This window comes from Dicentrarchus labrax, unplaced genomic scaffold, assembly GCF_905237075.1.
Source record: "Dicentrarchus labrax unplaced genomic scaffold, dlabrax2021, whole genome shotgun sequence".
NCBI lineage: Eukaryota > Metazoa > Chordata > Actinopteri > Moronidae > Dicentrarchus > Dicentrarchus labrax.
Genome location: NW_026136709.1, coordinates 10,658,120 through 10,680,925, shown reverse-complemented (window position 1 = coordinate 10,680,925; position 22,806 = coordinate 10,658,120). Strand labels below are relative to the sequence as shown.

General features: G+C 40.2%; 1 protein-coding gene across 2 annotated transcripts in view; it reads right to left on the bottom strand.

The window, feature by feature from the left end:
* Positions 1–1,986: 1,986 nt before the first annotated feature.
* Positions 1,987–22,806, bottom strand: part of LOC127369123 (golgin subfamily A member 6-like protein 22) — a 93,566-nt gene continuing 72,746 nt past the window's right edge. For both annotated transcript variants that reach the window (XM_051410165.1, XM_051410166.1), the window contains 6 exons: positions 13,464–13,573; positions 13,066–13,140; positions 11,776–11,869; positions 11,633–11,673; positions 6,435–6,537; positions 1,987–3,190 (listed from right to left, as the gene is read on the bottom strand). In XM_051410165.1, the coding sequence (XP_051266125.1) occupies positions 2,843–3,190; positions 6,435–6,537; positions 11,633–11,673; positions 11,776–11,869; positions 13,066–13,140; positions 13,464–13,573 (771 nt within the window). In that variant the 3' untranslated portion in view covers positions 1,987–2,842. The remainder of the gene's footprint in view (positions 3,191–6,434; positions 6,538–11,632; positions 11,674–11,775; positions 11,870–13,065; positions 13,141–13,463; positions 13,574–22,806) is intronic.

Below are 22,806 nucleotides of genomic sequence, written 5' to 3'. Positions count from 1 at the left end.
CATGCAAACTGTGTCAGACTGTGGGTCTGTACAGACTAGTTTATATATTAAGGTAGAACAAAAAAATCAGCTGTATGTACTTTCTTCCTTCCTACTTCCTTTCACTGTAAGTTGGTACAGGAGAGCCAAAGCACTTAACACTTACCACCTTTTCGGTAATTCCACAATCAAGAAAAAACTATTTTATGAATTAACTTTTAGTTCAAATAAAACAAATAAAATCAGAGTGAGAATGAAACCCTTTTGCTTAATTTTAGTGAGTTTCTGTAAGAATCTTACAGTTAATAGTGAGCAAATTATTGAGATGTGATTGTTACATCACATCTCAATAATTAAACCTAAAATAAAAATTACTTTCCTCTGTGGGTTCATTACCATTGCATATTGTCTTTGTGAATTGCCCTGGTACAATGTATCTCCACCCATCTCCTACTCCAAGTTGGTTAAAACAAACACTAAGGATCATTTGCAAACACTATTTGTTGCAGGGCTGCTTACGACATGGGCTACGAATACAAGCTTTTTGTGTGATTATTAGCATGGGCAACCACACAGAGACCTACAGGGAAGCCCAGACTGGAGCTGATAACAAACACACACACACACACACACACACACACACACACACATCATAGGCACAAGCACCCCAATCATTTGTATCTTGAAATAGGGATCAAATAATGCCTCGTAAACACTGTAATGAGTGCTGTGATGATCAACAGCTACTCTGTCTCTCTTTCTCCGTCTCTCTCGTGGTTGTGGGCCCACAGTGTTCACAAACAGCCTGACGTTAATTTGGAATAAAAAGAAAATACTGACTTGCAATATTTTGCTGGTTTACCACAGATTTCCAAGGGACCACACATACAGCAGTGAAGTACCACCCACTCTCATTTGATGAAATTAGGTTAGGAAGAAGCCTGTTCTGTGCTTTCCGCCTTTGTGAGAGAAGAGCTCATGGTGTGGAAATTAAGAGCCTGTATGTGCTTGTGTGTGCGAATGTGTGCATTTGTGTTTGTGTGTGTGAGAGGCTGACTAATCCCTCCACAGAGCTGAAACGAGTTAAAAACACATCAAAGGGAAGCTTAACCTCTGTGAAACCTCACCGGGTTTTCAAGAACAACAAATGATCATTCTCCTCATTGTTTCCAGGGGGACTCTTTTCACCGCTGCGCCGCTGACTTTTCCCTCAGTCCTGGGAGTTTTCAAAAAGCCTGTGGTTTCATTTTTAATGACTGTGCCGTTTGTGTAAGAGTGTGTGTGTGTTTGTGAAAGAATATAAATGCGTGTAGATGTGTGAGTGGGTGCACACATGTGTGTTTGCACATAAAAGAAGGGTATTTTTGAGTGTGACATGGCAAATGAGGAAAACCAAGCTAACAAGGACATGCAGTTCTGCTCGAAATCATTAAAATGTACGACATCCTGACCGGCTATACAACAGCTATGTATGTACAGAACCAATGAAGGAAAAAAAAAAGAGTGGAAGACAGGTGGGGGGAGACAGTGTGAGAGAATGGCAAGATGAGGTAGCCAATTGTGGCCTGAGACCTGCTTTCCCCAGAATTCTCATTATCACAGTATAATAGTGCTCCTTCTGTTTAAGTTCAGATATTTGCATGCTTCTGTTCCTGTCTGCTTGTGTGAATGAGCAATGCTCTTGTTCAACCACTATGAACATAAAATGAGCCATGAGTCACCTGTAGACGCACACGGAGAAATAGCAAGTCAATATGGTGTGAGTGTGCCATAGTCCCTGCTTCGAAGCCGCATTTTAGATCTTTTGTAAAAAAAAAAAATGTTGCTGCTTAGAAATGTTGTCACCATCTTTGTGTCTCAGCAGTCATGTAAAACTGTACAAATGCCTAATTATGCCATGGTAACAGGTAGCATTTCTAGCCTGTTGTTACATAAATCCAACTGGTAGAAATAAGATATTGTTGGTACACTGACAGCGAAAATAAAAATGGGGAAAATTTACAACCATTTACAAATGTATCTGTTTTTATTTTTCCACCTTTATGACACGCGGGGCTTAAACACAGCAACAGAGGGGAAAAAAAGATCAATAAATAGTTTTTAAAGAATAAAACAAAAATATAAAACAGCATCTACAATAATCAACATTCAATCACACACAAGCACTCACAGAGAGACATAAACACGCAGACACATAACGTACTCACACATAAAGACACACGGCCACATTCACCGCAGTAGATGGAGGACACATGGCGCACAGCTGCAGCATAATCAGAGACTGTGTTATAGCCATTCGCATCAACATCTGAGGTATGTCTGTGGATCCTGATGATCTGCCGTCCCTCATTTATCCACAGCTTCCATCTCCAGTGTGAGACACATTCATCAACACTAAAGAATTTGGAGTTAGTCACTTGTTCTGTTTAGTTCATTTAAGTGGAATTAAATTGATTATAGTTTCTCAGAACTGATGGAATTTTTAAAAAGGTACAGACACAAACAATATTTTAGTGCTTAGTGCTACAGTTTTGTTGCAAAAGAAGAAGTAATTGCAAATGTTATAAACCAACACTGCTCAGAGCATTGCAACACTTTGAGGATGCAACCAATTCATTTTTTTAAAAGTAAGAAATGTGAATATGTTCATATCTTGGAGTAAATGTCTTCATGATGTAGTAGACATTTTTGAGATTTCGATTTGATGGAATTCCATCATTCACTGGTTCTGGAGGCCCCCTCAGGCAAAAAGCACTCAGGGACTTGACTTTGACCTGCAGGACATTAACCTCATACTGAGTACACTCCCTGGTGAGCAGCTGGAGGTCAAAAAGTCATGACAGGTCAGAGTCTTCAGGGGGCTTCACTTGGTCAGATCCCTGCTTGTCCTCCCAGACAGAGCATCTTCCAGGGAGGCAGAGCCAGGCGGCCTAATCCAGAACGCTTCACCCAAAGCCTGGGACTCACCTGGTCTCTCTAGCCTAGTACTGCTCAGCTTGGTTTGGTTTACAGTCCTGTCAGTGTCTCCCGCTGCTGTGTCCAGGTTCAGGGGATGAGGGAGGCGGAGGGATGAGGGTAGGGAGGCGGAGGGAGGAGGTGGGCGGGAGAAGGAGCGCTGTTGGGAGGTGGGAGGAGGAAGGAGCAGTCGCATGGACCTCTCCTCCTCCAGCTGCCTACGCAACTGCTTATTCTCCCTGCTGAGGGCGTTTAACTGGAGAAAGAAAGAAAGAGACGTATGCACAGAGGAAGACATGTAGACACAAAGAGAATAACAGTATTTTTTGGAAGAAAAAAAAAACCCTTTATGTGTGACCGTGACACCGACTGAGGGAGGAGGGACCACTGTTGGAGAACTTTCAAGGAAGTTTAAGCATCACACTCATTTAGTTAAATCATCAAAAAAAAAAAAAAAAAAAAAGAATGATTTGAAGTTGCCAATAAATATCAACCATCAAAAGTCAACAGCTATCAAGTTGATGAGATAGCTGACATCCTATTACGTGCCTAATTCATCTTTCACAGCTACTTTCATGCCTGTTGAAACAGAAATGCAAATGGAAAAACTGCGACTGGGGTTTTGGGAGAGTATTGTGTTCACAGTTTGAAATGGTTGCACGTGGGAGTCATGCGACGGTGTAAATTTCTACATGAAAACAACCAATTTGAGCGATCATTAGAGGTCGATTTGACACAAAATCATCCGTGACACAAAACAAATCGCACATCGTCAGAACATGATTGGGCTCCCTGAAACACAATTACAGACTAGCTAAATTGAGGGTGTTTTATTTTTTGACAAGGACATTTGGGTAAAGGCAGGGAGGAGTGTGAGTTAAAACGTGGCTTTAAATGCAAAAAAATAATAGCATTTACATTTGTTGTACAGCGTGGTAATTATATGCAAAATGTGCCAGTCTGAAAATTGTAATAAGGCAGATAAAAGAGAATAAAAGAGTTGAAATTATGTATTTTTAGCTATGAGGAAGAGTAAAATAAGAAATTAAAGGATGGAGAGACAAAGAGACACGTCGGGTAATGACAGTTGCACTCATCCACATCTGTTTTTTAGTGTGCGTGTGTGTCTGTGTGAAAGCTGCGGTTGAAGAATGATGTCACATCGACATGTCTGGCCATGTGTGTGCGTATGTGTGTGCGTGCATATGTGTGTGTCTGTGTGTTAGGGAGAGAGAAAAACACAAACGGAGATGAGACAGACACATTTCCGGACGGTTCTGCTAACATTACCCTTCCAGACATCGTGCACTCACTCACACACACACACACACACACACACACACACACACACACACACACACACACACACACACACACACACACACACACACACACACGCGCCTAATAAATCTGAGCAAATGTATTACATCTGATGACTATGAATAGCGAGGTCTTAGGCTTAACCCTCGAAGAACCGGTGACATGTCGATGTGTCAAAACTATCCTAAGACGCTTAAAGAGTATTTGCTATCTTCAACAGGCAAACATCCTACAACGTGTTCATTTTATGTTATGCCAAAAGCAATAGAATTTCTAGATGAAAAACAGCAAGGTTGACATTTATAATTAACCGTATATTCAAGGGGACCTGTTTAATTTTCCTCGTCTTTGGATGCTCTGGATGCTTTCCTAATTGCAAGGGAGGGGGGTGAAATTAAAAATCACAGCTTGTCTCCTCAACCTTCACATACAGCGGGTGAACTGGTGTGCATATGTTTGGATGAAAAGGATGTGTATAAGTGGGGGAGAAAGAAAGAAAGAGACAGACAGAAAGACACAGAAGGGGGTGTTTTATAGCTGGTGCACGAGCGTGTTTGCACTTTGTCATTTGTAAAGCTGGGTTTCCATTCAGGTATTTTAATAAGAATTATATAAAAAAAAATATGTCTGAACAGAGACAGCAAACTTGGAGCAAATTTCGTGTCGGCCGAAAAAGTTTTAAAATGTTGTTATTTTTGAATGGAGCTTTGGATCTGTTGGCACTGTCTTCCCACTAAAAACAACAGTGCAAAAGAAGTTGTGGGAATTTGGAAATACCGTGCCATACTTGTCTATCCATCACTCCCTGCAGCTGCCTGTAGTGAAGGGTGTGCTGGAATATTGCCTCACGCATCTCTTTTTCATCTTTGCATGAAAAGCATGAAACAACCTGGACATTAGATGACACTAAAGCACAATAACAGCTTGCCTAATGCTAATCAAGTCTTGAAAGAAATCTCAGCTTTTTCCGCTGATGTTCATCTTCATCCCACATGATGGGAAATCACTTAATTCGCATCTAATTTCGTGTGACATTTCAAAGGTTTGCATGAAATTTTCTTGACAGTCGGGTGGAAATCATGCACACGTGCGTTGTATAGCCAGTGTTGATATGCACCTCGTGACTATGAGTAAATGAGACTGATCCAAAACAGAGACACAGACCTGATTCATAACCCAACACTTTCACTTAGATAAACTGAGACATTCCATTCAGCTTCTTTACTGATATCTCTTTGTGTGTGTGTGCAAGTGTGTATGCAAGTATGTGTGTCCAGCGGACAGAGAAGGGAATAGCCTTGTATAAATGAACTGTCTATATCCTATCAGTTCCAACTGTGCTTGTATGTTTGTGTGTGTGCAGACTGTCCGTGTTGGATCGATATGTGTAATGATTCACACTAGAGATTAAGAGGTGCTATTACACACCTGACCTGTTAAACAACACCTCTCTCTTTCTCTCTGTCTGCCTCTTCCTCTGCTCCACCTTCCTCCTCCTCACACATGCAGCTAATGCCATTTGCTTTTCACAGAAAACAACATAGCATTAAAAACTTCAACAAGTACCAGCTTTCGTCGTACCCCCGTCAATCAGCGGGCCAGACTAACAAAAGTCGGGTGAGCCGTTCCCCAGGCCCTGGAGTTTTGGAGAACTGAGGGGGCTGAGGAGTACTTTTGATTCGTCTCTCCTTTGGTGATTTGTTGACTCTTGTGAAGTTCAACACAGTAAAAAATGTCAGCTTTTCCTCAGAATATTCCTCTGTGTTTTTCCCCCCACATTGTTTTATCACAGCGGGCCATTTCCCTATGCTGTCATGGAGAGATCAGCACGGCTGTATTGATATACATCCCTCTCTCAGTTTCATGAAAGGGAAATCATTTACCAGTGGAAAGAAACGTCACTGCTTTTTCCCGATACGATTTGTCCCCCCTTCCCCACACTGCACACACACCCCCGCCCTGCTGCCGACTTTTCACTTTTATCGTAGGAAGAGGAAATGGATGTCTGTGTGCGCTTGTGTGTAAGTGCGCGTGTGTGTTTGAAGTTGGACGCATGAAAGCTTCCTCTTCTGTGTGAGCTCAACAGCAGGTGGGCCGGTGTGTGGGTGTGTGTTTGTATCAGTCGGGTAAAAGGACTGCCAGGACCCAGTGCATGTGTATATGTCTGTGTGCGCGCTTACTTGTTGATTTAGCATTCCGATGGCCTCCAGGTTGTGTCGCAGTCTTGTCTGCATGTCCTCGATTTTGCTGAGGTTTAGAGCCACACAACCCTGTGTTTCCATGCTGTAACACAAATGTATGCACACACACACACACACACACACACACACACACACACACACACACACACACACACACACACACACACACACACACATCTGAAAAATTAAGTTTGACATCTTTACAGTAAATCTTTGCACCTGGAAGCTGCTGCTTGAAACTGACTCATGTGTACCATACAAAGCATATTAAGTATACACTTGCTCCTGTCATGGTACATTTTTAAGCTCCAGTATTTATGTACACTGATATGAATTTGCAAGACAAAACAGTTTCAATCAAATGTCCTTGAAATCTGGGGCATAAAAAAGTTGGCGTACATCATCTTCATTATAACCATCTTCATTATAACTTATTACTAAACTCAAAGATGGGTGAGCAAATGGGTTCCAGAAATCATTAAATTATATATAAAAGCGCATATAAAACTGCAAAAAATAATAACACAAAAACAAAACGAACGCAACCGCAGCCAGGGAACATTAAGAGTACAAGAAGCCATTTAAGATTTTAACTGTTTATTAAAAACGTTTTGGGAAATGACAAACAAATGTTAGGGTCTGCTATCTTCAGACCGAGGACTGACTTAAGGAATGTCTATTAAATTAACGACGGTGGATAATGGTGCTCTGTACGGGCTGAAGAGCTTGCTGCCCCCGCTTTACGCTCTTTCTTTCATGCCCCAGTGAACCTGTCCAGTTAGCATTCGGAAAAAACCTTCTAAATACTTTACTGAAGACTTCTCAGCCCATTAAAGTACCACTGTACCTCCCCAATGTTAATTTTCTTGTAAAAGCGCAAGCTGGGATTTTCTATCAGAGCAGCGGATGGAAAGACGGTCCCGTTTTGCTTCAGTTGAGAAGACGCGCATGCTCATCGGAACGCTAATAAATGGCATTATTGTTTCTGTAGATGTGGGTGAGCTGAGACACACACACACACACACACACAGAAAACACAAACTTGACCTATTAACCATAACTTAAAACATTTAAGATCTGAGGAGACACTTGAGGGAGACGCTAATATGTGAACTGACGTTTTTGTCTGAAAAGTTTATGAGATTCATTAGTGAAACAATTCCGCTCCCATGTACTTGTAACCGTCTCTGGTAAACCTCAACCAAGAGACAATAACAGCAACATAAGACTGACAGTTACACCACTGCATTCAAAAAACTATCCACTGTGCTATCCCCACAATCTATTGACAGGGGTTTTTCTTTTGGTTTTTCAAAAAAAAAAAAACAACAGCAAAATTGCTAAAAAGAAAAACAAAAGCAGTTATGGTGAAGCACTGATGATGTGCAATAGTCATTTATGTGCAGCACTAAGTCGAGACAGGAAAGAAAGGAAAGAAATATGATCCAAAGCAGTCAAATATGCATATACCTACCTACCAACAGTATATGTATGCAAATATGTGCATATATATGTACATGTATATATGTATAGCTACACACACCGACATTTTGCCCAAAAATGTACAAACATGAAAACTGATATGATATTCCATACATACACAAGCTGACAGAACATAATCTGAATCACTGCCTATTAACTAACTAATTAAGCTTGTCCAAAGTAAGCATTTTTTTTAACGAAACCTCATTTCCTGAAAATGACATTCATAAACTGAACATAATTGCAACTGACCCATCCAAATCTATTAATTTCACACCATAATGATGATACAAAGAACATTAATAAGAAGAAATGCAGAAATTTCCTTTGATCTTTCGAATTGTAAATGCCTTTTAAAAGATGAGCTCCATGAGTTTCCATTGCTACAGCGAAGGAAAAACTGGAGGCATTAAAATCCAAAGCGCCACAGATCCACAGATTCTTCACATGATTTAAACTCTTTCCTAGATGCTAATGTGGTCTTCAGCAGATCATGAAACATCACCGCCACTGAGACAACTGTGGGAGATTTATGCACCCGATGTGAGAAAGCAGCGATGCGCTGAGCACTTGGCATGACGCCTGTGTAAACATGTGTTCCTGTGTTTACACGCAAACATGGATGTGTGTAATTAGCGGCCTAACCCAATCAGCGTGTGTATAATTACAGTCATTAGTGTCAAAGCCAAGCTGCCATGCTCTCTAAACCCGGCAATAAACTACATGGTTCCTCTTGCTCCAATCTTGCTCTCATCGTTCTTATTTACTGCGCTCATCTCAAATTTTATGCAAGACTTGACTGTCTTCTCACACAGTCGCCGTCTTATCTCCCTGTTTCTCTGTCACTTCAGTTCTCTCTGTTTGTACAAATCCTCTGCTGTGATCACTGGCTGCTCTTAATTGGAAGCACATTGTTAGTGGTGCGACTGATGAAGCCTGATGCTTTATGAGCGTTTCCCCCACATGGGTTGTGTCAGACAGTCACAGCAAACAGCATCCATCTCTGCTTCTACCACTCAGTGTATTTCAGTGTGTACTGGTATTTTCATATTTTCAGATATTATCTGAAATCATTTGAGGTGAAATGTGAAAGTTTTGATTAGAAATAATTGAATTCATTTGAGACTGGAATATAACTGCTGTTGAGAAACACACTAAAGATATTTGCATTTTCTCTACTTTGAACTGCATGCCATCCAGATAAACACTGTTCCATGGCACAAACAGCAGCCACTTTTTGTATTGTAAGGGCTGTTGTCAGAGCCCATTCTTCTTCTTTCTCTTGATATTAAACACTTCTGGAGGGAAGACAGGGAGGGGAAAGCAGGACAAGAAGCATCCTCTTTCCTATGCAACAGGAAGATTTTGGAAAACAGACCATGATAGACAAACAGTAGAACCTTGGAGAGGTTTTTTTACAGGCATGTTGCACAACATTGATACTTCATGTAGTGCATTCTTTGCCCAATTAGGATTGCAACAGATTTTAGCTATTGAAGCTGATGATGATAAATTTTTTTCCTGTTTTGCATTCCCAGTACGTTTACATTTTCAGAACAACAGGCATCTCAGTTTTATTGTTTTAGCTGTTATTCCTAATAAATGGACTTTGTTGTGAGATTCTTGCATTACTTTAGATTCCAACATCTATAATACCATGACTGTGAACCTGCTGCTGAGGAGGATTATGTGATATGATTGAAAGCTCCAGAACAGCTACTAAATGGTTGTGGAAAGTTGAGATCCAGAGCACACGGTGATAGTCAAAGTGAAGACACGCTCTGTGCTGCCACTTATTAAAAAGTTTTTACTACAGCCGTGTGCTCCAGATCCTGTATATCCAGATCTTGTCTCACTTGTTTTGCTTTTTGATGCACCAGTTTGAATTTCGAGTTGACTGAACCCGCTGAAAGCCTTCATCATCTTCTTCATCCTTAAGCAAGAAAAAGGACCTTGTGATGGCATTGTTCTCTCAGCTTTCATTACTGTTAACCTCTGATAATATTTTATGCTGTGAATTGCGACAATATTGCTGGTATGTTTCTAGTTGGGCCAACAAGGCCATACAATTGTCAGAAGATCAGTAGGGTTGCAAAACTCCACCAAAAGCCACAGTACTACTTCTGATTTACATTTATATGTTGAGAAAATGGATCAAAACCAATAAAAACTGCAAAGCTGACATACTTTGTATTAAGGTACATGTTGAATTCGGTATTATTCACTTCTTTTGCCACTAAAACAACTTTTCAAACATGAATATAACAGAAATCTGTTTATTTTATCAATCTAATCTATCTTCTCTATTCCTCCTTTCCTCACCTTTCTGCGGGCCTTACTAATACCGAATGTCATCCACAACATGAAGCCGTGACACTCCAGCTGCTCTGGAACAGTGGGCCATGTAATCATAATAAATTTCTTTAATAAAGGCATATCTAATGACAAAACCTTCACGCCATTTTGATTGCTGTCACTGATAGTGACAGGTGGGAGACACTGTGAAGATATCCCCTTTGCCACCAGTAATGAGATTTATACACTGAATGTATATGGCTGCCATGCAAATATCATGACATATCTGTTGCCTTACAGATGTATGATATTCATACATATGGCATTTTGGGTATGTGTGTGTGTGTGTCTCCCAATAATAAAATGAAATAAATTAAGAATCCTCATAATAAAGAAAAGAGGAAGGAGAAAAAAGAGAGAATGGATGGGGAGACACTATAGAAGAGGCTTTCATTCACTGTTTTTATCTCGTTCCATGTTATTATATTCGCTCAATCAAAACCCCTCTTATGCATACATCTATATGAACTGCCTCTCTTGCTCTGTCCCTCTCTCTCTCGCTCATTCGCAATTATGAGGGAAAGACAAAGAAAAGCGATTCATCTTTCTGTCGCGGCCCCTTAATGATATCATTAAAATGACTGACAGCTTTGAATAGCATTGGAAACCTACCCCAGTCAAAACAAATCTGATCCGTTTTGGAAACAGAGCCTGGTGGTTCGTTAGGGGAGGGGTGCAACATGAGTGTGTGCATGTCTGTGAAACAGGGTGAGGTGGGTAAGGGGGAGGGGGTGTTAATGAGGGAGACCTTAGGGGGTCACACTGGGGGTATGGGGAGTACTGCTGTAGGCAGGTGCCCCCACAAACACCCTCTCCCACACGTGCACGCCCTCCATTCTCACTTCTATCCTACACCCAATCCCATCTGTGCCACATTCATTTTAATTGCCTTAATGAACATAATAAATATATCTCCTCTCTATTGATGAATGCTGTTTGACAGCCATGGGGGTGGCAGGCAGGAGAGGATGGGTCCTTGATTGGAGTGTAATCATTGTTAAAGGCCCAGCATGAATCACATATTCAGATTGAAGAAGAGACCTAACACGCACACACACACACACACGGACACACACAGGTGGCTAGGCCCATGGGGTGTTTCATTCACAACTTGGCACTCCAGCTGTTATTATCATCATCAGCTTTGTTCGGGCTAGATTGTGTGTGAAAGAGCGAAACATGGTGGGCAATGCTTTTGTTGGATGTGAATGCTAAACTCTGGTCAGCTGGTGGATGCACACAAATGCATGCACTTACATGTACGGTCACGCCTGCACACTCACACACACACACACACACACACACACACACACACACACACACACACACAGATGACTCACGTTCTCTCGTCTTGCCGGGTGCCCTGGTCTCGAATCTGGGCCTGCAAACAATTATAAAATGAAAAACAAACCTGTTTGTGATCGACTCTCTTTTGTCTCTCCCTATTTGTACTTCATTGCTTTTCCACTCTGCACTTGTTCACCTTGAAGCGTTCCGTGTCTCTCTCCTTCTCATCCGCCACTTCTTTCAGTCTCTTTACCTCCGCCTTCAATGTGTCATTAGCCTCCTGAAGATGTCTGACAAAACCAAGGAGATGCAGAGACCGAGTTAAACAGAGAAATATACATAGAGAGGCAGACGTGGAGAAAGACAGACACCTATTATCATCAAGAGACTCTTGTTAACATGGCAGACAAAATATTCTGCCACACTACAGCAATGGTGTCTGTGTTTCTCTGCTTCCAGAACAGCCTTTAACTAACAGTTCAGGCATTATCTCAAACACACACACACACACATATCCTGATCCATTATAATGAAATGCTATATTTCCTCAACCATTTATCACTTACCCTTGTAGCTATTTATTTCAGTGTTTTGTTATGCCACCAATTCTCAGTATCAAGAACTATTAAAACAAGTTCTTATTCGGATGTTTATTGTACCACTAAAATACACACCAGACGCATTAAGTAGTTTTATTTAACAGGAGGGGAAGTAGGAACATATCGTTTCTCTGTATATTCGAGGGAAAGTTATAAACCGTCTATGAAACACAACTTCACGTAGTGTGTTCCAGGTTGTATGAAGACTGTTACCATTGCTACAGGTTACCATAACAAACACATGAGTAAAAAATTACACACTCAGACAGTCACGTCAGTTGAGCAAGAGAGAGGAAAAAGCAGACACACAATCGGCTATGGTGCTGCTGGGCGGGGCTGGGGGAGGCATGGCACCGCAGGGGGGTGGGATGACAGGAGATGGCTAGACCACTTTGATCTCTGGAAAGAGGAATATGTCACGCCCATGTCTCTGTGAATGTGTGTGTGTGAGTCATGATGGTGCAGACATGCAAAATGAAAAAGGTGCAAATACGTCCACCTGAATCACTCCAACACATGCACAGAAACACACAGAACACATAAACACACACACACATCACACACATTACTGTAAATGCACACACACACACACACACACAAACACACACACACACACACACACACACACACACACACACACACACACACACACACACACACACACACACACACAAGCACGATAATCGCAAACTCTTCTGGTGGGAAAGGTGACCTAGTTTGCAGGTGTAGCGTTTAGCTGAGCTGTTTTTTTTTCTCTCCCATGTTTAGTCATCTTTAGTACACAAATACACTGCGCAAGATTGAGACACATAAATGTACGCCCACACGCAAATTCACTCATTGATAAAGTAGTGTGCCAAAAAATGAAATAAAATGAATAAACTCACTCTTTTTCTTCAGTGATGATGAGCAGCAGCTTGTTTTGGGCCTTCATCTGGGCAATGATGCTCTCATTGGAAGCCCTAAGGGGAGAAGACAGACTTTGAATCATCTAATCATAAACTTAAAAACTACACTAGGTAAGACTTTTATGAGTGTATAAACACCTGCAATTTAAACAGCATATTTTGCATATAAATGCAAAACACTTCTGAATTAAGTGTTTCTTTAACATTTATTCAGTGCCTATGGGCCTTGCAGTGTGAACACACACACACAAACACACACACATTATTAACCAAAACATACAGGAAACCACTGTTGATTTTAATAACAGCTTTTTATATGCAAATGAAATGAATAATAAAGAAAAAAACACCACATCACAGTGTTAGTGTGGTCATACTTTTGTTCAGTAATCCAACTGTTGACATTCGTCATGACCAGCTGGCTCTCATGGCGAAGGTTTGTATTGTCAGACCATGTCCCCTCCAGCTCTGACCGGAGTGTATCCACCTACAATACACAGTCAAACATTATCTATGACAACGTAAGCTGTCATTCAACTATTTAAATGGCAACAATGTACAATGGTGTGTGTGTTTTTTTTTCACATTTCCCATCTAATTTTAACTTTTAAAATAATGAAGAAAAACTAAAAGATGAAAATTCACTTCATTGTCCTTTTAATGGGCTTTAGTTAAAACAAAAATATTACTACATTCTTTCAAGGGCAGTATTAACGTCTAACACTGGCAAATGTGGAGTGGAGGGAGTCAAAGGTGTGAAATAAAGGAAGGTAAAAGAAGGGGGATAAGTGAGGCTCTAATAGATGGGAAGCAGGGACAGGGTGAAAATAAATGTCAAAAATAGAGCATAATAGTAACACAAGAGAAAAATTAAGTAAATGGAAAATAATGGGGTAATGAAAGAGATGGCATTTGCAGACGCAGGTATAAATAGCAGGGTGAGGTATTAAGCAAGTGCAAAGGAGGAAAGATGGAGGATGGGGGAGAGCAGAAGCAAACTGAAGACAAGATTGGAGAGAGCAGAAGATGGGTGAGGGGTGAAAACAGGGATGGGATGGCACTGGCCAAACTGCTGACTTTTTCATTCTGCTTATCAGTCAGGACCTTTCCAGGCCTAAACTCTAGGGACCCTGACACATTACCCTTATCGCCATGGAAACACCTTGATATACCATCCCATCTTCTCATAAAGACTTTGGCAAACATGAAAAAAAGTTTCCAATATGTGGTCCATGATTTAAGAATCCCCAAAAATGTCATATGATTAACCTAAAATGTCAAAATATCAACGGCTGTGTGAGTTAAATCATGTGCGTGTGTGTGTGTGTGTGTGTATGTCCGTGTGTGTATTTTGAATACCATACGCTCACCAAAATATTTTCTTGTTGATGTTTATCTAGAAAACACCACAGAGCTAAATGTAAGAAAGAGATAATGAGACACTGTTGATGCAGAGCGGAATGAAAAAAAGTGCTGGAGTATCAAAAACAGTTATCCTTCAATTCATCATCAAAAGGCTTAAGGCAATAAGAGCGAAGAATGGACAGGGAATCATCAAGGTTAAAAATAAAACAGAAACTGTATGCAAAGTTCATAAAGTCTGGTATCTTAGTGTCTGTTTGTTGATCTAGTGATTGGTGGTGGCTGAACAGTGTGTCTTTATATATTAGCAAAACTCCTATGGGCAACACCCAGACTGGTTAAAGGACAATTGCTTGTGCACCCCAAGGTGAAAGTGAAAGTTGCCTGAGGTGAAAATTTTGTAGGTTATTGAGAACTTTATCAAAGACAAGCCAGTATATAATCCCGCACCACATCCGCCCTGGGATGCATAGAGGGCAGCAGTTTCAAAATTTGACCAGTTTATCAGTCAGTTTTGTTACATACCCAAGTCCCAACAGTTTGCAACAATCAATGCAAATTCAACCAATCCCAGTTAACTTTGCGTGACCTTGCAATTTTGTCTAATCACTGCAACTTTCTTCAAATTTGACCGATCATGGTAGTTTCCTTAGCAAAACGTTGAGTCATAGGTCACCAAACTCACTACCTTGTGTCTAGCTGTGTCCACTGGAACAAGTTGCCTCCGACTTTTAATGAATTAAACTAATAATAATAATAATAATAATAATAATAATAATAGTAATAGCAATTTTTGCAAATTTTACTTTCTCCCGCAATTTCATTGCAAAAAAAAAAAAAAAAAATCATTGCAACATACATGGCAATTTTTTACAAAAGCTGCTGTGAAATCATGAATTTTAGGCCACAACAGCCCTGGACTGTATGTCAGGAATTTATGCAACAGCTCACAGGACAACGGGTTTGCTTGTGTTCTTTTGCAGCAAAATGTGAAATCAAATATATCAAATCTTCTGCAAAATCAATGTTTCAGGAAAATACAGCAAAATAAGCCAATGCTGTACCAGTTTTCTAATACCTTTAGAATTTTTTTTTTTAAATGCATAAACGCATTGCAAGGCAGGAAAGATTCATTACATACCTAACCTAAAATATACTGCAACACAAACAAATAAGTTGTAGTGCAAGCCAGCATGCAGACATGCAGTTGTGTGAGTTTCAAAGAAAAGGTGAGTTAAGTCAGGTTCTGTTCAAAAGAAAAATAAAAAGGTTTTAATGGGACAACCTCCAATTTGTCACAATAATGTGGAATAATAAAGACGCAGTTCAGTTCACAGAATGATCCTTCAACAACACAAATGAATAGGCTGCCTTAGATGAAAAAGGAAGTTGTGGAGATGCCAGTGACACATAATCAATAATTCAAATTTCATAACATGATGAAAAATTACACTTTTAATTACGTTTAGATTAAGGAAGGGCTGCATTTCAACAAATAAAGCAATGAAGAAAAACTGGGGTAACAATGAAATTACATCAAGCAAGTCATTCAATTTTGAAGAGTAAACTGAGTCAGAGCATCAATTGTAATTACATTTATCAACAATGGCATAAATATTGTCCCCTGTTTGCGATTTCATTCCTATTTGGTCTCACGCATCGAAGGATCTCCATGTGAAGGAAGTTTTGTTGTGAAATTATTGGCCAAAACCACCCCTTAATACTCCAATATTAATTATATACACAAAAAATATCAAAACGTACCATTCAAAAGCTCAAAACACACCCACACTCACAATGCATCTGCACACACCTCCACATGCGCACACGTACACACAGACATGCACACACACTGGCAGGATCTGTGGCGTGCTGTAATGACAGTAATTACCTGTGGTCTCACATTAACATCTCCCTCCTGACTGTCTGACTGGCTCGGCTGGTGGAGGGATGTAAATCGCAGCGCAAGTCTGATGTTGTGATTAGGACTAAATTACACACCATCACTCTGTTTCCACCAGTGTCAGGGGAGGCAGTGAAAGGGTGTGTGAGAAAAAGGGGGAGAGTGGGTGTGTGTGTGTGTGAGAGAGAGAGAGAGAGAGAGAGAGAGAGAGAGAGAGAGAGACAGAGAGAGAGAGAGGGATGGAGGGAGGGACATTTGGAGAAAACGGGACAAAGGAGGTGTGATTGCAAGCGGGGGGAGGAGTAAAGTAGCATACCTGCTTAACATTTAGATTGGTTTTGTTGCACAAATATTTTAGCTGATGATGGGGGCTAAAAGGGGCAACAAAATGCATTTGGGACACACTTATAACCAAGTTTGGTGATACTACTGGTCCTTTCAGGTCCAAGCTAGAGAATATGAGTTGACTACTGCAGCGCTGGTGAAGGATTTGGAATCTTTACAGCTGCTGCAACAGTATTTATCATTTTGATGGTTTATTCTATCAAAATAAGGCAGAGCTGTCCAGTGCACAGCCCACACTTTTCATTGACAAAAGATACAAGATGGACTTTGTGGACTCACACACAATCTTTTTCTGAACTTAAACATCTGAATGAACTTTCATGACAAACCACAAAGCATACCTGCAGACAGAAAAAAAAAAAAACATTGTGGGGACTTTAGCAGCTAATGGATTTTCCATCTTTTCTATTCTCCATGGAGCTGTGGAAGGGTATCACATTGCACATTAGCTGTACAGGACAAAAATAAAGCATTTTCAATAAAACAGACTAAACTGTCCAAGGTCGTGAGATAAACATAATTCAAAGTTAACTTTTTTCTGGGTAAAGAGAGAGAACACGAAGATCAGGAAAAAATCAGAAACCAATAGCCGGGTTGTTGCTACCATCACCATCAAACCTCCAGAGCTGAATACGAGCCATTACTCTGTTCCACTCAGCTCATCAGAGCACATCCTCTCATCAAATTAATGAACACATTTATTGTTAAACACGTTTTTATAAAACATTCATTCATTCTGTCTAATTAAAAGACCCAACAGGCCTGACATCACTTAAATATGCATACTTATCACTCACAGGGTCTGAATTAAAGATCTACAAGCGTGTGTGTGTGTGTGTGTGTGTGTGTGTCTGTGTGTGTGTACTGTATGTGTGAGTGTACCATGGCAGGAGAGAATGAGGTTTCCTAAGCAGGTCTTCTCACTCTAGGCTTAATGGTGATAATCATGGCGTGACCCAACATTAAGACAGTGTGTGTGTGTGTTTGTGTGTGTCCCACTCTCCCTAATGGTGACGATGATGACATGTTCTCCATTAGACTAGTCAGTGGGCCACGGCAGATCTAGCATATTAATGATGCTGATGATGGCTTCTTTAATTACCTTCATCTGCTGCTGCATGGCCTGACTCCTTTCCCCGAGTCCTTTCATCTCACTCTCTCCTACACATGCTGCTGGGTTGTTTATCAGTGGCTGCCATTATTGAAGTCCCCTATCTTGCATCTAGCCTGCATGAGCACAACTACATTACCAGCCTCGGCAGACATTTCTCAACCACTTCCCAGCCACATGAAGTTCCCCCATCTAGTAGGCATCCTTTTAATATATAGAGGAAACTCATAAGGTTTTGGGTACAGACAGAAATGTGTCCATGTCACTGAATGTCAGGAACAGCCAAATGAAGAAAGCTGGCATAGAACAAGATTTATAATCTTCTTTACTTAGCTTTTGGTCATACAGTTTCTAAATTAAATCCTAATATTGCCATTTAGACAGCATTTTATGGAGGAAAGGGTCTTGCAAGGATGCTCATTTTAGATAAGGTTTAGAGAAGTTTGGTTCCTTTTTTTTTTGCAGAAAAATTATTTTCAAAATGATCAAAGTAAAGTATACACAAATGGCATTGCTTTGGTATTGAACTAAATTAGTATAATCTCAATCAATACCTAGACTGGGTACCAGGTGATCTACGAGCTGATTATTATTATTTGCACACACACACATTCAGACAGATTACCTGGGCCAGTCACAGCTATTTATCTAATATTGGGCAGGTTTTATACAATGACTGTACAGAGGAACGTTTTTTGCACTCAACCAAGATGGCTGCAACTGATGAGGATCTGTTTCTGTTGAATCCGCTACCAAATAAGTATGAAAGAACAAACAACTGCACTTTAAGATTTTGCTTATAAGATGTGCTTGCCATACTTTTGACATGATTTGTTAAGTTTAATTTACCAACTACGCTACTTCACATGTTTCGTTACTCTGATTGTTTACAGGTCTATCGGTTCTGGTATTGGTCTGCGCCTGTTGGTAACGCACTTGGAAATCAACAATAAACTAAGAGGATCCAGGAGAATTCACATGTGTGAGTTAGGCTGGTATTCCCAGACTAAACAACACCCAGCCTTAGTAGTAATTCAGTTTCATAGTGTTAGTGCACCATTTCTGCATTAGTTAGTTCCTGAAGTTGAAGTAGTGCAACAGAATTACTGGAAAAAAGATGCAAATAGTGTTGTGCAGCTATATATGTGACCTGGATGAGAGGTATTCCCATTTGGCAGACTGGCCGATGTTTCGTTGTCCAGGTGACCAGCCTGCAACAGTGCTCAGCTGACATCAGCAACACAAAAGAACAATTTTGGTTTTTTATTGTTGCTGTATTGTTTAGTGATGAGCTGATGCAGCAGGACTTCTGCCAGCCCTGTAGCAAAAAACTGTAACATACAGTATGCGTATCACTTTTCCTGAATTGTTTATTTGTTCAACACCTCAATAAAATGTTGGAAAATAAATAACATAAAGCGGTGGGAGGCGTATATTTATAACTAGTTATTTTCTCCTACATGATTGATTTGTAGGAAACAATTTCTGTACAGGAAAACAAAATGTGCCAGGGCCAATCTCCCGGTTTACTTGTGGTATAATGTTAGATGTTCTCTTGGACCGAAGCATGACATATGATGTTTGTTAAAAAAAAAAAAAATAATAATCTCAGAAAATAGGAAAAGAAAAAAACATGCTGCTGTGGTAAAATGGTTAAATAAATAAAAAAGCATACTTTCACAGTTTTCCATTTTTATTTTATTAATCTTAGAAATGTAAGCTTAGTTTTTATTCTTTGGTTCTGAGTTTGAGAATGAGTGTGAGAATTTGTTTAAAAGAGTGATATTATATAGCTCTTTTGAAATCTGTGAAGAGAATTTTAGTGGAGTAAAACTTGCAGCGAAGGTGAGATGATTAAAGGTTAGCCTTGAATAATTACAATAATAGCATTCTTACTTACTTTTAGACGCTGTTAAATGAGTGGCAGGTATGATTTGTAAAGACTAATTTCCACTCATTTTTCAAGTGTTATAAACCCTGGCCAAGGTCATCAGCACACAGGTACTGTATATAAAAGTGAAGAGTCTGAACTTTCACTAAATTTACCTTGATAACTGGCTAGAACTAACGAGGTAAATACAAGTTTTGAGAACATGGAGAACAAAAGGTTTTAGTAATTCAACACATAAAAAGACTATATCTATTAAACTAAACATGACCTAAGACTGAGAGAGAAACCACCTTTAAATATATTTCATGCGCTTAATTAAAATCATCATGCCCCATAGGCCCCCCCCCCCCCACCCCCATGAACCTTTGCATACAACAACTTTTCATCCACATCCATGCACAGAAACACAGACACCTTCTTTGGTAAAAAAAAACAAACAATGTGACAGCTAAGAAGGACACAAAAACGTGAGAAAATAGTCGGTTTGTCTGTTCGACTGTCCGTCCCATCTCTCAAATGAATTACAGGACTGTAGCTTAATGAGCTGTGCTTGAGGGTAATGGGACACGAGGACACACACACGCTGAACAAATAGTAAAAGTCCATTCCATGGTTAAACAGTCAGACAATTGGACCACTTCTCTTTATTCATCAACTAAACAAATGAGCTTCATTTGTCTGTCCTCATTTCTCCATTATCAAACCTGTGTGTGTGTGTGTGTGTGTGTGTGTGTTTGTGTGTGCATGTGTAAAAACGGTGATCTAGTGTGGGTCATTCTAAGCTAATTAGGCCAGGCTGTGGGCCTCTATCAGGTATAATGAGTGAGATCAATGAACATAATACCGTTCCAGAGACCAACTCCCTTTTGCATCACAAAAATGAAAATACTACGCGCTCATGTTTGCGACGTTCACCCACAAAGATACTTAAAGGTAAAAATTTGTCTTTTTCCGTTATTTTATACATAAATTATTAGATAACAGCAACGTTACGCAGCTAAATCACAGTCTATAACTGCTGGAGTGGTGAAGAAAATGGAGGAAACTGGAGCAAATTACATTTGGCTTCGCTCACCCCACTGTCCAACCACTGTGCAGACTAAAACTGTGTATTTTTGAGATTCAGAGTCTTGTTCAAGGATACTTAGCAGGCTTGTTTCTCTAATCACTAGGCAGATCCCCCACTGACTCATAGTGATTAAAAGCTACTATCTAATTGTATTTCTATAGAATGACATCAATAGTTGTAAAGATTTGGGGTAACTGAGAAAAGTTTATAGGAATGAAAACATGCTTATAAACTTTTGCTTTCTGAAAACTTCTCTGCAAATTCTCATTAAAACTGTTTGAAATATTTTACTCCATGCTAAAGGAAGTTGAGGTAAACACACTAATGACTGTGATTGTGTGTGTGTGTGTGTGTGTGTGTGGCATAGAGAGAGAGAGAGAAAGAGAGAAAGAGAGGGAAAAGGAGTGAGGGATGATCTGATCAGTCACAAAAACATGCCTCGTGTTTACCACAACTTTTATTTGAACTGGACTCATGCAGAGGGACAGGGTCGAGTGAAGTAAGTGTGTGTGTGTGTGTGTGTGTGTGTGTGTGTGTGTGTGTGTGTGTGTGTGTGTGTGTGTGCAAACACAAAACTGTATGGTGGATATCATGCAAATCCTTTCCTTCATCTCCCTAAAACTGAAGGAAACAGTCTGTATGTCCTTCGATATTCTCGACAACCGTCAGAAGGACTTCAGACTTGGCGGTTGTATTCCTGAGGATCCCAGGAAGTGCGGTGTTGAGTGTGTAGTAGTTTGGATGAGTTCCCAAAAAAGCTGAGAAACATCGCCCTGCGGAGCCAGAGAGCTCCAGCAGTTGTCAACCCACAGCTTTCGACGTATGTATGCATGAGCGAGACCACGTTATATCCAGAGCCATGTAGATAGCTACCTCCAATAAATAATGTCAGCCTATCCTTTGTAAGGCCTTTGGAACCAGCTATAACTTGGGGTACCTGGGGTAATTCCTGAATTTTATGAATAGTAATAATATAGCGGTAAACATTTCGTTCATACACAGTTATGCCTGGGGGAAACTTATTTTTTAATCGCAGGCTTTTCTTTCAGCATCTCCCGCAAATGATGATAACGTTAGACTTTTGACGATTGTACATTTTGCTTTCCGTGTGTACAGTGCGTCTTTGGCCTACATTCAGTCAATTGAAGGTAATTGTAATTTTGGGGTCAGGGAGACTGGTGGCGCTGGAACTGCTGCGTCTAGAACTGAGGGGGCTCTCGGGCTCTGCAGGTCGATGATATTGAGAAAGATGTAAGCAGCAATACCGAAGGCCGACCAAACGGCCCGTTCCGAACCAGCATGTTTTGAACGGGGACTGCACTAGTATCAGAAAAACACTAAACAGACCCAGAAAACACAAACAAGACTCTAAATGTAACACACACACCATAAACACACACATATACACGCTGTTGCATACAAAGACATACACACAGAGAAAGACAGAGCTATCTGAGGTTCAGCTACTGTGCACCGAGGCAATTTGTAATATAGATTTCCTCTATAGGCCACTGTAGTGTACCATTTACCATTTCAAACCCTTTGATTTTTTTCACCAGCAGATAATTCATCTTCTGCTGGTCAATAACAGAGATTGGGACCTAATGAAGGAGTCATAGTCAGAGCGGCCATCACACTGGTGTTTAAACACTGTTTGGAGTCAAATTCATTGAAAAGCTCATCTGTTGTTGAGATGATGGAAGACGGCAAGGGAAAATGTGAGGGATTGTGTATGAGTGCAGGAGACCAGCCAGATAACATACAGATACACGCACTCCCATACTGTTTACTGCAAGTGCAGGCATAAAATAAACAAAAAGTATAAAGTTGATTGGTTGAATCCTTTAAAAAGATCATGTATCAAATGACCTTTGTTGTACTTTAAACACTGCGTTCATTTTGCACACCGAGTCTTCAGAGCTCAACAAATAATTAAAGCTTTTCTTAAACAGTAATCAACCAAACAAAAACCAGAGTGGAACTCCATGAACTATATGTTTCTGAATTCCTCTAGTTTGTCAGCCCATTAGTGCCAGGTG